General features: G+C 53.5%; 1 protein-coding gene across 2 annotated transcripts in view; it reads right to left on the bottom strand.

Annotated features, from left to right (window-relative positions):
* COL18A1 (collagen type XVIII alpha 1 chain) overlaps positions 1 to 13,905 on the bottom strand; it is a 41,878-nt gene that overhangs the window by 16,379 nt on the left and 11,594 nt on the right. Inside the window, exon 1 of one of the 2 annotated variants that reach the window (XM_069860809.1) lies at positions 1,946 to 3,681. The exons of the other annotated variant lie outside the window; for it this stretch is intronic. Within the exon in view, the coding sequence (XP_069716910.1) occupies positions 1,946 to 3,539 (1,594 nt within the window). The 5' untranslated portion in view covers positions 3,540 to 3,681. Of the gene's footprint in view, positions 1 to 1,945; positions 3,682 to 13,905 lie in introns of those variants that run through there. 2 annotated transcript variants of the gene reach the window in all.

The following is a 13,905-nucleotide window of genomic DNA, read 5'->3' as shown; positions in this document are numbered from 1 at the left end:
AAGGGAAGAGGAAACTAGAGCTTCCTCCCGGGGGTCTACACGGGTGTAAGAGTCAGTACTGCAATTCCTGCAACCAGACAAGCCATTGTCTGCCCCTGGGGCTCAGGATGACGGGGGACAGGCTGAAAGAGGCTTTTGTTAGCAATGCAATTTTCAACCACACTCCCCTCCATGTTTCAGCTGTCTCTGGGAAGCTTTCCTCCCCTCCAAACACACCACCGTCTCTGAGCTTGTGGTGGGAGCTGGGTGCTATCCCTTTCCAAAGCAAACACAAATACATCTTCCCCCTGCAAAACACACAAAGCAGGCAGAGACCGCTGCTCCCCTGCAAAAGTCAAGTGCCCCCTGTCAGCTCCAAACCTTTCAGGCCATACCAGCTCTTTTCATAGGGCATCTGGAGACCAAATATCGCACCTCCGCCTCTCAGTAGCAATCTGGCAGCACCCACCACAGAGTGCGAAGAGCCAGAGACAGCCAACACTGCAGCAGTTTCAGGATGGGTGCTGGTACTGAATGACTGCAGGGATACCTCTGGCCACAGCAATCAAGCCATTTGCTCCTGTTCCCCCTGGAAAGGCTCCAGGGATGCTCCAAGCCACCTTCCGACTCTGCCATGACCTTTCTGCCTGTCTCAAGCTCAGGGCTGCTGATGTGGCTCCACACATCCCATCCCTTCTGGGATTCAGACATTCCCTGGCACACAGGAGCATCTCAAGCCACTCTATGGGGTGCACCACAGTCCCCACACCCCCCACTCGTTTCTGATGCTGCACGTGCGTGCGCCTACCCCTGAGCATCTCCACAATCTGACCGCATGCCCCCAGGGCCGGTCAGAGAACAAAGTCACTTTGACACCAAGGGGAAAGTGTGTGAGACCCTTGTCTGCTGGCACCCCAACTAAATTGCCACTCTGATGGCAGCAAGTGTCTCGCCAGTCTCGGTCAGCAGCCCCAGGCCATCACCCGAGGGTGCAAGGGGCCAGCATGGGAACACAGCCTCATTCAGAGGGCCTGTCTGGCGAGATCCCACTCCTGCTTTCATCCCAAACTATGTTCTTGCTCTTACACCCCCATGTGCATTTCTCCAAGCCCCACCTCCCTTCCTTTCACTCCCTGCCAAAGAGGCACACCCCAGTCCCCAGCTGTCATGCAGAAGGGTCACGACCACCATTAAGGAGGCGAAGTAACCTCTCCTGCCTGCCAACCAGGGGGGGAATCAAATATTAGCCATAGGGTAAATCATTAACCCCAAGGCAAAGGGCTGCTCAGGGAGAAAGGAACGTGTGGGCACGGCTGCAGGTCACCTTGAAGCCTCCTCACTGCCATGGCAGCTGGGTGGTCACCGAGTCCTGGTGCTTTCCCTGTCCTTGCACGCAGCTGCCAGCTCTGCGAGTGTCCTGCTCCAGGGATGGAGACCCCAAAGCCCTTGGTTGTGCACTGCAACACCTGCAAACCAGTTCTGAGTGCCAGCTTGATGCACTTGAGGACACACTGCCCAGAGAAGCTGTGGATGCCCCACCCCTGGAGGTGTTCAAGGCCAGGTTAGATGGGGCCTTGAGCAGCCTGATCTGGTGGGAGGTGTCCTGCCCATGGCAGAGGGGTTAGAATTAGATGATGTTTAATGTCCCTTCCAACTCAAGCCATTCCGATTCTATGATTCTATGATCTCTTGATCTGGCCACCAGGATGTTGTCTTTTAACCTAGCCACTGTGTTCCACCAGGAGTGAAACAGCCTAACAAGGGGATGGTGATGCTTAGCCGTGCAGAAAGAGCCAAAACCCACTGCAGTCTCAGTTTAAAGAAGCCAAGGTTGGATGGAAAGTAATTTCGGACTCAGCAGCACCCCATGGGGACAAGGCAGAAGCATAGGTTGGTGCCTAAAAACCTGGGGGATTTTGGGGAGGGGAGACACACACAAACACATGGATGTCACCAGCCACATTACCTGCCGAAGCATTAATAAAAACACAAGAATACCCTTCATCCTCCTTGGGGAGAGCATCACAAGGCAGAGGTAGGTGCCCGCCAGCCAAGTGTGTCCAACATAGGTCTCTGACAGCCTCGCAGAAGCCCTGGCACGGCGGGGGGGTTATGGGGACCGAAGTGCTACACCCAGGGAGCAGGAGCAAGCAGAGAAACCACTCCACATAGTGATGGCACTGCGAATCAAGCAGCCCCTCCCACTCATGCAAAGCTGCCCGAATTTCTGCCTCACTGCTGTGGCGGAGGTAATTTGGTAATCTGAAATGGTTGGTGCCCAGCACGCTGCAGAAGGGCAGGTGGGTTGGGATGGGAAGGCAACGACCAGCAGGCAGCGTCAGTCTGGGTAAGAAGGATGCAAGCCCCATGCCGCTACTATTGTAGAGTTGTGTAGCGGCGGTTAGTAAATCAAACTCAAGAGGACTGGAGTTATCGGCAAGAGAAGGATCCACACCATTAGCTGCCCTCCTGTTAGATAAAGGAGGGCTCCAGCTCCCATTCACACTGGCCAGTGCCAGCCCCTGGCGGCTAGTACCATGCTGCAGGTTCAGTGGGGCAGGTGATGCTCCGTCGTGGCATCGGGGTGGTTGCGCCATGGGATCCTGAGGCAGTACCGCCTTCTCATGGGTACCATCACCTGGTGAGAAAGGGAAAGGAGCACTACCTGGCCGGGGACTTGCTGGTCTCTGCAAGGACACCTGTGTCCCCATTGCCACAGGGGTCTCTGTCCCCAGGAGCTTCTGGTCCTTGGCGGTCCCTGTCCCCAGAAGCTGTGGCTCCTCAGTGGTTCCCATCCCCAGGAACTGTGAGTTCTCGGTGGTGCCCATCCCAAGGAGCTGTGGGTCCTTGGTGGTCCCTATCCCCAGAAGCTGCAGGTCCTCGGTGGTCCCCATCCGCAGGAGCTGTGGGGCCTCAGTGGTCCCCACCCCCAGGAGCTGTGAGTCCCCGGTGGTCCCCATCCCCAGGAGCTGTGGGGCCGCAGTGGTCCCCATCCCCAGAAGCTGTGGGTCATCAGTGGTCCCTATCCCAAGAAGCTGTGGATCCTCGGTAGTCCCTATCCCAAGAAGCTGTGGGTCCTCGGTGGTCCCTGTCCCCAAGAGCTGCAGGTCCTCAGTGGTCCCTGTCCCCAGGAGCTGTCTGTCCGTGGCGGAGCTGCTGGACGTATCCTGGCCAGGGGCAGGCGACATGCTGCGGGGAGGAGCAATGCTTGGTCGTGCGGTGCTCTCTGACAGCCCCGTGGCTTTCCTGTCCCACTGTTTGGTGTTTTCAGCAGCGGTCCCCTCACCCGTGGTCGCTGCCATGCCAGGACCCTCCTCCCAGTGCTGCAGGGTGGCACTGTCCCCGGCTGCCTTGCTGCCCTGCGTCCCTGGGGACACGCTGGGGGTGACAGCTGCTGTGGTGGTCAGTGGCTCCAGCGCTGCGGTTCCCTCACTGGGTGCTGCTGGGCTTCCCGTGGTCTTCGTGCTGCCCCAAATCCAGTCCGGGAGCTGTGATTCAGCAGAGGAGAAGCAGAAAGCCAGGAGGAGTAGAAGCCCCAAGCAATGTCGAGCTGGGGCCATTAGAAAGGGAAAATAAGACCCGTTGCTTTAGAGACAATAAGGGAGAGACTGGTGGAAGGAAAGGAGGGAAAGGCAGGAGTTTTGCCCCAGCCAGGCGCCTGGAGGACTCACATTGCTCTCTCCTCTCCGGCTCCGCGCACAACCCTTCAAACTGGAGCAGAGTGGGAGGAGTGGCCACGCCACGAGCTCTGCCAAACCTTCCTCTGAAGAGCGCCAGCCTCCCAGTACAGCCCCCTGGGGACCCCATCGACTGGCTGGGGACCCACCTGAGCCCCCCAAAACCCCTGGGAGGCCAACCAGCCCTCAGACACACCCTGTTCCCTGGCCCAGCTGCTGCTACTGCAACCAGCTTTTTAACTCATTTCTGCCCAGAAAAAACTAAATTCTCTCTCCCTGTTTGGCAGCTCTGGTAAAACTACCAGTGCCAAAAGCACACACATGGACACAGCCCCCAGAGATGGGATGCTTCAGTGGGATGCACAGGCTTCCCCCTTTCAAGTCTCGGGGGAAGGTTATAACCTCAGAGCAAAACTGACTGAGGAAGAAAAAAAATCTCAGAAAACATTTCCAATATTTCCACCAGCTGGAAGCACAAGTCTCAAAAGTCAAATGCTTTTGAGCTGCTTTCCTGTCTTGGTTATGTGGCCATGACCCCCGGACAGTGAGGGGAGTGCTTGCGATCCCCCAGCCACAAGCATCACAAGCCAGTGACATCCTGAAGCCAGGAGGGCTGAGCAATCACAGCATTGAGCACTCAAGTTCTCCTAAAGCCTGGGATTAAAATCTCCCCTGAGTAGTGCTGGTGCTCTTCCACGCCCACAAAAACTCAGTTGCTCTTTGCCTTAGCTTAAAAAAATCCCCTAAAATCTACTTATCTGGCCTGTTTCCCCACCTCAACACTGCCTTGCTCTGGGGACAACAAACCCCATTCCTGGGGACTACTGCCAGGATGCAGCACACTCATGGGCTACAATGCGAGGCAAGTCACCTTAATGGCTTAAAATGTGTCCCCGAGAAGAGACACAATTTCAGCTTCCCCGAGCCAGGATGCTGTGTGGCCAGGAAAGCTGTGATCTGCAATAATGTGTAATGGGAAGGGATGCAACTATCTTGATGCCATGGTTTAAAATGGAAAAAGTACTGAAACGAATGCTCAGATGTCCGTTTTGCTTTATACAACATTTCCCACGCTGCTTTTTAAGTGAAACGGGTGAGGTTTTTTCTTAAACTGGCAGCTGGCATGGCAAGGATGCTGTTGCTAACAGGTTTGCCCCCTGACTTATGCTCTTTGGGGCATGCGTGGTGGAAGAGCCCATGACTCCTCGAATGTGCAGAGTGTTTTTGTCTGTATGTCAAGAGTTTCCTTATGGCCCCTCCCGAAGCTCATGTGCTCGCATCAACCTGATGAAAGAAGCCAGCCTGCCGACTCATCCCGGGCGTGTTGGGACAGGACCCCACTGCACCCAGCTCTGCTCCCCTGGGGCGAGGGTGCAGCATCCCAGCAGGATGTTAGTCCCTCGCCCTGTACACTCCCTTGTCCAAGGATGCGGGTGACTGCTGCTCCTCTCCTACTGGTGGGGAGGAGAGACGGAAAAAATCAGTGTTCCCATGCCCTCTCCCCCAAACTGGGGGCAGATGAGTGGGGTGGACGCCAGCCTACAGCAAGGACATGATCTGAGCCCCCCACCCCCACCCCGAGCCAGGCAGCATCCCCAAGGCAGCTCCTGGAGCTGGGGGCTGCATCACGAGCCCTGATGAGCTGCCTCGTCTCAGCTGGGAGGTATCTGGTGGTGGCACCATGCTGGGTGCCCCAAGTGTTTTCAGACACAGTGTTCAGACAGAAAAAATCCCATTTCTCCGTTCTGCTGGGATTAGGCAGCTCAGGATAGTGGAAGAGAGCAAAGCAGCCATCGTGCAAGACCTCCCTGTGTGCAGGGCTGCCGCTGCCAGCTTTTGTTAAGTCAATGATCTTCATTTCACTGCACACCTCCACACTAACAGATCTCAAGGAAGGAGCTAGCCCTTATTTTGGGAGGGGGCAGGACACCAGAGAAGGGAGCCAGGATTTCCAAACCAAGGGGTCAGAGGGCAGCCTGGTAGCAGAGGTGGCACATGAGCATCCCAAGCCAGCGTGTGTGCAGAGACAATGTGGCAAGGCAGGGACAGAGAAGGTCACAGCCACTGAACCATCTTGGAACAGTGTTTCCTGAAAGAGAAGGCATGGGATTTGGCAGAGCAGGGGAAAGCTCTTCTTGTAGGCTCCTTCAGGTAAAAGGGCCCCGCAAAGCCCTTCGCGCACTGGTGGGGATTGTACAGGAAGGTCCCGATGCCCTTGGAGCTGTTGAGAAGGCCAAGCGGCCCCTAAACGTGGTTGTAACTCCCTGCTGAAGGGGCTGGGTGCACCTGGGCAGCAGTGAGGGGCACTGGGTGATGCAGCTTGATCCCCTGAGGCGGCCGCAGGGAGTGCAGTGGTGGAAGGGGAGGGAAAAGGGGAAAAAAGATGGGGGAGTGAAGGGAGAGGAAAGAGGTGGGAGGACAAAGAGGGGGAAATAGGAGAGGGGGAAATGGAGGCGAAAAAAAGGAGGGGGAAAAATGGTGAGGGGAAAAGGGGAGGAAATGGTGGGCAAAAAAAGGATGGGGGAAATGAGGAGGAAAAATGAGAAAGGGGGAGAAGGGTTGGAAAGTGGAAAAGGGGAGGCAAAAGGGGAGAAGGAGAAAAAAGAGGGGAAGGGGAAAAGTGGGGAAAAGGAGAAAGGGCGAAAGGGAGGAAAAGGAGGGAAGGGGGTAAAAGAAGAAAGAGAGGGAAGGGGGAAAGGGGAAGGAGGGAGGAAGGAGAGGAAAGGAGAAAAGTGGTGAAGCAATGAAAAGGGGAAAGGGAAAAAAGGGAGGAAGGAGGGAAGAAGGGAGGAGGATAGAAGGGGAAAGGGGGGGAAATGGAGGGAAAGCAGAGAAAAGAGGGAAAAAGGGAATAAGAAAAAAGAAATTTTAAAAAAGTTTATAAAGAAATAAAATCCAGAAAAGAAAGCCTGTCACCCAGGTTTCACCCTGCAGCAGCCGTCAGTGGTTAAAGAACAACGATGTCCTTAGGGGCCATAGTAGAGTTGAGCGAGTGGATTCCGAGCAACCCAGTCACGCGTGTCCCCGTGCAACAGCAGCTCGTGGTGGTGGCGGGGGATAGAAACCTGGCCAGGAAGGTATCGGCTTTGAGTGTGCATTGCGTTCCCATCCCTGTGTCCACAGCTCTCACTACGGGGTGCTCCAGGTTGCTCTCCCACGGCATTTTGAGAGGGGATGGCGGCTCTGCCTGAGCCCAGCTCAGCAAACCCCCTCCACAGTCCAAAGCCAGACCCCCAGGTAGAGTCGGAGGCAGGGACAGACAGAAGGATGGGCAGAGGGACAGCAGAGGGAGCCTCAGACCAAGCAGAGCACAGGAGCACCCTCAGGAGATCCATGCTGCTAAACACTGTCAGGGGTGACCATTTACACCACGGATCCCTTCTATCTTGACCACCCTGGCCACAAGCCCAGACCAAGCTTCAGGCAGGGACCAGCAGCAGTTTTTAAAGGGAGCAGCTGGACAGAGTGCAGGGGGACAGAGGTAGATGTGATCTCCCTTCACCTGTGGCTTCCCTCCTCCTCTGCTTGCATCTTGAGGGAAAGTTTCTGCAGGCTGGTGGGCAACCTTGGATCTGAGATGTGCTGAGTTGGGAAGCTTGAGCCAAAAAAGATGAAGTGCAGCTATAGAAAGGGCTTTAACGCTGACAGTGGATGCCACTGCCAAGAGACAGAGCCACAGATGGAAAGACCCTTCAGGGCACCCTCAACTCAGCCACATGTCCCTGGAGCCAGGGAGGGATGGAGTTCATGGCATGCCAACAACATAGCTGCCAAGGAGCCTCCCTTAGCAATCGGGGGTTTTAATTAACAACTATGCCCATTGCTGAGCTACTTTTAATCCAATTTCTGTTTGCCGAGTCCAGCCCTGACTTCCTCCAGCTGGCAGGCAGGAGGGCTGCAAATCACCTCTTGCTTTTGGTCCCCAGTCCCTTTGGAGCAGCTGCACTGACCACCCTACAACATTGTGCTGGGGGGTATGCCATGAAATGGCCCCTAGGACCAGCAGGAAGCATCATAGAATCATAGAACGGTTTGGGTTGGAAGGGACCTTGAAGCCCATCCAGTTCCAAACCACCTGCCATGGGCAGGGACACCTCCCACTGGACCAGGCTGCTCAAAGCCCCATCCAACCTGGCCTTGAACCCTTCCAGGAATGGGGCAGCCACAGCTGCTCTGGGCAACCTGTGCCAGTGCCTCACCACTCTCACAGGAAAACATTTCTTCCTAATGTCTAACGTAAATATTAGCAAGAAATTTTTTACTGTGAGGGTGGATGTCTAGGGTCAGCTGTGGGATGCAAAAACACCACAGCTGAGCCCACTGGTGCTTCAGCAGCTTGCTGAAAGCTTGCTGGGCTACAACCGGTGATGACAACACTGCAATAGGATGCTCAAGAAAGCATTCATCTCCAAATGGCACAAAACTGCAGCAGAACAAGTGCTTGGGACCACCACTGATGCTGATGCCCCATCCAACATCTCCACTTCCATGGATGCTGCTGGGAAAGGGAGGAGGGAAAGAAACCTTGATGTGGGGACAGACAAAATACTGGAGGCAGGAGCACTCATGAACCGAGCAGAAAAATCTAGCAACTGTCAACAGCAGATGGTATCTATAAATCCTATTGCTGTTTGGGATTTTAATCACAAAGTCCAAACAACAGTTAAAAGGCCCTCCTCAAGGCGCACGCTGAGGATATTGCCACATCCCGAGGCACTGACCTCCCATGTGGAAACAGACCTTGGGGACACACAGCACAACCCGCTCCTGGATGGGCACCCAAACAGGGAGATGGGCAGGCAGGGGCTGGGGATGAGGATGTGTGGTGGCTGAACCAGCGCACATGAGAGCACCCATCACGGCTCTGAATGTGATGCAGGTGCTGGTGTGCCAGGACCTGCGTCCAGGCCAGCGTTTTCCCTCCTCCTCCGGCTATGCAACACCATGGAGCCTCTGGGACCACAGCGTTCCTAAACGCTTACTCATGGAGAGCCAGAAACATCCTCCCAGCAAATTCCTCGATAAGATAAACGATGAAAATGTCACGACTTGCCTCAGAGAACCATCAAATAACCCCGGGTGAGGAAGAAAGGTGGCTGTGCTTAGATCCCGCCATCACCTGCATCCTCCACCCACTCCTGAAATGAGCGAGACAGGGGCACTTGCTGCTCCAGGGCATCCATCCTACTTATCTAAGGGTAACTTTTAATTTGTCAGCTCACATGGGAAATTATGCGGGTGATGGCAGCAGTCAGGGTGAGCAAAGCACAAAGCAAACAGTCTTTCGTCCAAGTGTGGCTAAAAATACCCCCGGGGGTTGAGCCCCTGGGAAGGGCACGCCAAGAAGCAGGTCTCACCACAGGCATCTTGAGTTTCCATGCAACTTGTTACACTCTGGCAAAGACCACGAGCCTCAAGCTGAGGAAGGGACAGCCAAGAGATGCTGGTGTCCTCCTTTTTTTGCACCCACATGGGTAGAAGGACAAGGCAGTGCCTGGTTTATCTGGCAACCAGGGCAGGGAATTGGGGCTGAGGTGACTTTGGGCACCCCATAAGTTGCCCTGGCCACCCCAGAGGATGGATGGTGCAGAGAGGCTGTCAGCCTCCGGGTACAGCCAAACCCAAACGAGGTCTTTAAAATGCAAAGTGAACTTAGTGCGAGTTGTAGCCCCCAGCCCCTTCACGGGTCCCCACTGCCCTCCCTCTGCAGGGGCCACTGGCTCTGCTTCAGCTCTGCTCCTCATCACTCACCTCCCTTCAGGGCCATCCGACAGCCTGGAGATAATGCAAGGAGAGGTGAAAGAAGGAATGTGACCCCCTCACTTACCCTCCACCACACTGATAAATCACCTTGCAGGCTTGTCTTCCTTGGATGGGCAAGACTCCCTTACTCCTCACCCCACATCAAGGTCCCAGCTCAGCCTGGGAGCCTCACTCCTCAGAAGCCTCGAATTTCAATCATCTTCCTGGCATTCCTGCCCAGCACACAGCCAAGCTGTGGCAGCTCCCGTGATCACCATCCAGGCAGGAACAGAAGGTCTATCCTGGTTATCAGACAGGAGGGTCGGTTCCCATCTCTTTCAGGGACTAAGTGAATCTGTGGCTGGGGAGCACAACCGTATTCCCAGGCACCTATTTATACCTAGAATACAGGGAGAGCAATGCACCTGACATCCCAGCTCATGGATAGACGCTGTGATACAGGACGGATGCTGTGCTGTGGGATGAGGGGAGATCGGGGCTGGCATGGAGTGTTTACGAACCAGCCCAATGCCATTGCAGCCTGCTCATTTGCAAAGTGGAGAAGAGGAGGACAAGCTACCTAGGTGGGGTACATTTCCCTGGAGCTCAAATGAAGTCCTCCAGCATCACACATCAGAGAAACCGATAAAGCCAGAAGCATTGGGACACAACTCCCATAAGCATATTCCCAGCGATGGAGAGGACTGGTCACCAAGAGGGACTGGGAAAGGACCAATGCGACACAATGCCCACTCCTCAACTGTGCTTGTGTGCTGGCCCATGTCAGGATGTTAAGCTGCCAATATCAAGGAGTATTGCTGGAGGGTCACCCTGTGCGAGCTTTGAAGGCTGCAGGATGAGGGCTTGAAGTTGCCCATTCCCAGCTGTTTTTCAGGATTTTAGTCCAGAGGATAACACCAGTACAGCTTAAAAAAAAACCAAAAATGCAATTCACCATGCAAAACACAGAAATTATGTCAAACCAAGTAGTACCTGAAGCTGTGATAAAATGGTACAGCATCCACCCTGCATCTGCCTCCAGCCGGGGATGCTGGCTGCTAGTTGTTCCGTGTTCCTGCAAGAGGCAACCACCACAGCTTGTGGATGCTTTACAGAGTGTTCCCGCCCCTTTATGGTGAGGGAAAGCCACCCAGCAGCTCGGCAACCTCATCCTCAGTACAGCTCACAGCAAATAAAATCCAAGCTCACCAGGCTGCTTCCGGGCCAAGTGGCGAGAAACACTAACGGGTTTGGAAAGGTAAAGAGGAATCCAGGAGGGGGTTCTCCTTTGGACTTCAGCGGCAACCTTCTACTTATCCAACCAGCCTCGGACTTGTCAGTGCTGCTCCCCTGCAGAGCAGAGGACTTTGTTTAGCTTGGAGCTTCTTCAAGCCCCTGGCTGTGCTCGTAATAAGACTCCTTGTCCGCTCTGCAGTCCTTCCACCTCTCTGCACTCCTCAGACAATAGTTTGCCTGTTCTGCTGACTTTGGCATCATTTCCCTGCTCTTTCCAAAGTTTCCTCTGCACTAGGCAGACGAGCTTGGCCATTCTGCTTTGGCATCACATTGCAACCCATCCCAGGGCTGTCTGCTGGGCACTGTGCCTCACGACAGACCTCGCCAAGGCTTTTGGTCCCTCAAGGTAGGGGCATACAAAGGGGTGAGGTGCTCAGCAGACCTTTTGGGGGTGGATGCTGGGTTCAAAGCTATTTAATGCCTTTGTCAGTAGCCTGGATGAGGGGGCTCTTAAACAGGGAAAACATCACCCAGGCCTTGAACCTACCTGACTGCACATGTCCCAACACCAAGTTAAAAAATAAATCAGATGAATGCCTTGAAATGAAGTTGAGTGATGACGACTTGATGTCAGCCAAGGCTGAATCCCCAGCTGCCTATCAGGATGACAGTCTGGGTCTCCACTAACATGGAATGTATATAAGCAGCAAAATTTAGATCACTGAGGAAGTCCAAGCACTACAGGAGACGGACATCAAAGGGGTCAAGTCAAGCAGGTTGATGGTGGTGGGGGTGGCTACTTTGCTGCCCCATGCCAAGGGAGAGAAGCCACCTTAACTTCCTTCAGAGCTGGGGAAACCCAGCAAGACCTGAATGAAGCCAGAAAACACAACTTCCTTCTCCAACCAAGCAGACGGGGTGAGAGATCTACTATTTCAGCACAAACAGAAGATAATTTGACCAATTATCCCTTCCTCAACAAATCATTTGGTTTTTAAAGGCAAAATATGACATCAATAAATAGCTTTAATGCACTAGACGTGACCATCTATAATATGACAGATGTCAAGAACAAGGATGGGTATAAACTGGGTTCTTGTGGATGGGGATTTAAGAGCAGGTTTGAGCCCTCCTGAGCACAGGGACGATGCCGTGCCTGGGCACTGTCCTCAGCATCAGCATCCCAAAGTGAAGTCGGCCAGCCCACAGGCACACCACCAACAACTGTGGACAGCCACAAGCTGTTTTCTGGGACAATAAGGGTTAAAAGAAAAACCCCCATACCACACAAAAAACCCAGCAGGCATGTCTGAAGAGGAGGATTAGAAAGAATAGGGCCAATTCTCAGCAAAGACTATGGCAACATAAATAGAAAAGTAACATTACGCTCAAGACAGGGCCCTTTGGCTTTGCTCCTGCCCTACAATGCCACTATTGTTTTGCTGACAACTGGTAATTATCCCAAGCTGCACACACTGGTATTCTCACCCTTTAACTGGGAGGGATTTGGCAGCCACAGACCCTCTGACACCAGCAAAAATTCACATACCACAGGGTTCAAAGGGGGGGCGGGCTGAAAAGGCTGGTTGAGCCACACAAGGTACGTCATTGGGGACCTCCTTTTAGTCATCCCTAAAAAGTAAAGTTATTTGGGATGGTTTTGCTGCAGACAATCACGTATGGAGTTCAAGGCGCCCCATTTAGCAGGGAGTCATTTCCCACATCCCCAGTGAGCAGTACCCATCATCACCCCAGACGAAAAAATATTCACCTCCAAAATATCCAAGTTTATGCAGCTCATCCTTTTTCAGCCTGGCAGCAAAGAGGAAACTGCAAATAAATAATCCCACAGAGGCATGGTTTCCTGTTCCTACTAAGAAGCTCAGGCACCCCTGGGGATCATGAACCCTGGGGATGAAGCCCTGCAAGCAGCCACAGCCCTGCTGCGTTCCCTGCCTGCAAGAGCTCTGTAATGGGGCTGAGTCAGACCCATCACTTCTTATTTATGGGATGGGGGAGTTGCAGTCCCAACCTCCCCAGCCCACCAGAAGTCCAGCCTGGTGCCAGCACCAGCTCAGATAAGGTGATAAAACTATTGGAAACTGCCTTAAGATGGATTAAAACACTCTCATGGTCAAAATGTAGATATATATATATTTTTTTTTTGCTTTTGCATGTTGGTGCATGAAGCAGAAAGACCAGAAAAAGGGGGAAAAAGTATTTTTTTTTTCTGCCATGGGCTACAGGCTGCACAGTCAAGGACAGAGCTAGGCAGAGGACACACACAGCCATCAAAGGACCCGGCTATGAGCATTACAACCAGCTGCTCTGGGAAACTTTTTTGTGTGTTTTTTTTTTTCTTCTGCATTTTAATTACACGATCACTAAAGTTTCTTCCTAATGGGAAAGCTGGAAACCTGTTTTTCCTGCAGTAAGGCCAATTCCACAAATGCTAGCAGTGACCTGTAAAGATAAAAAAAGCCCATAACTCAGCAGAGCAACATCTTTCCTTCCTTGCAGCGTCACCAGCCTGTTTCGCTGTTGTGGGTTTTTATTTGGTGCTGTTATTAGCATCCAAGAGAAGATAAACTGCTCCTAAAACCCCAGTTACAGATTTAAAAAAACTCAACATGTAGGCTGATGGGGCTACATTGCAGGACGCAAGGCAAGTTTCAGCCTGTCCCCACGGTGCCCGATGAGGCTGTGTGGGAAACGAACCCCCCTTCTCCCAACCCTGGAGCCCCGCCAGCCCCTCGTCTCATTAAAGCGTGTGGCCGCTTGCAGGGAGGAAAGCCGGCAGCCAGAGCACAGAGGCTCCAGCATCTCCAGGGGTGAGCCCTGCCACTGGACCAGCACCCCGCTTGTGAGGATGCCAAAGCCTGGAGGAGCTACCCAGGTTGTGCCGGTACCTGGCTGACCCTGGCTCCAACACTTACTTGGCCAGAGCAGTGACACAGCTACAGGGCAGGGACGAAACCCAGATTTGGTTGTTAAAACTACTTTTGGCCAGAGGAGGTTGCTTTGCACCCCCCTCTTTTTCAGATATCAGAGAGTAACAGGATGGGAGACTAGCATGGAAGGGTCAAAAGCGTGCATGGCTCATGGGAGAAAAGCTCACTGGCTCCTTTCCAAGGAAAGGAGGGCAGGAGAAAGCCCGGAAGGGGTCACAAGGAAAGCAGAGGAAGGACTTAAAAAGATTAAAACAGGACAAGGTTAAGAGCAGGCAGCTACCCCATGCCCCCGCGCTGCTTACGCAGGGGTCTCCAACTAC

The sequence above is a fragment of the Phaenicophaeus curvirostris genome, chromosome 7 (assembly GCF_032191515.1).
Source record: "Phaenicophaeus curvirostris isolate KB17595 chromosome 7, BPBGC_Pcur_1.0, whole genome shotgun sequence".
In the NCBI taxonomy this organism is placed as follows: domain Eukaryota; kingdom Metazoa; phylum Chordata; class Aves; order Cuculiformes; family Cuculidae; genus Phaenicophaeus; species Phaenicophaeus curvirostris.
This window is presented reverse-complemented; position numbering and strand designations above follow the sequence as displayed.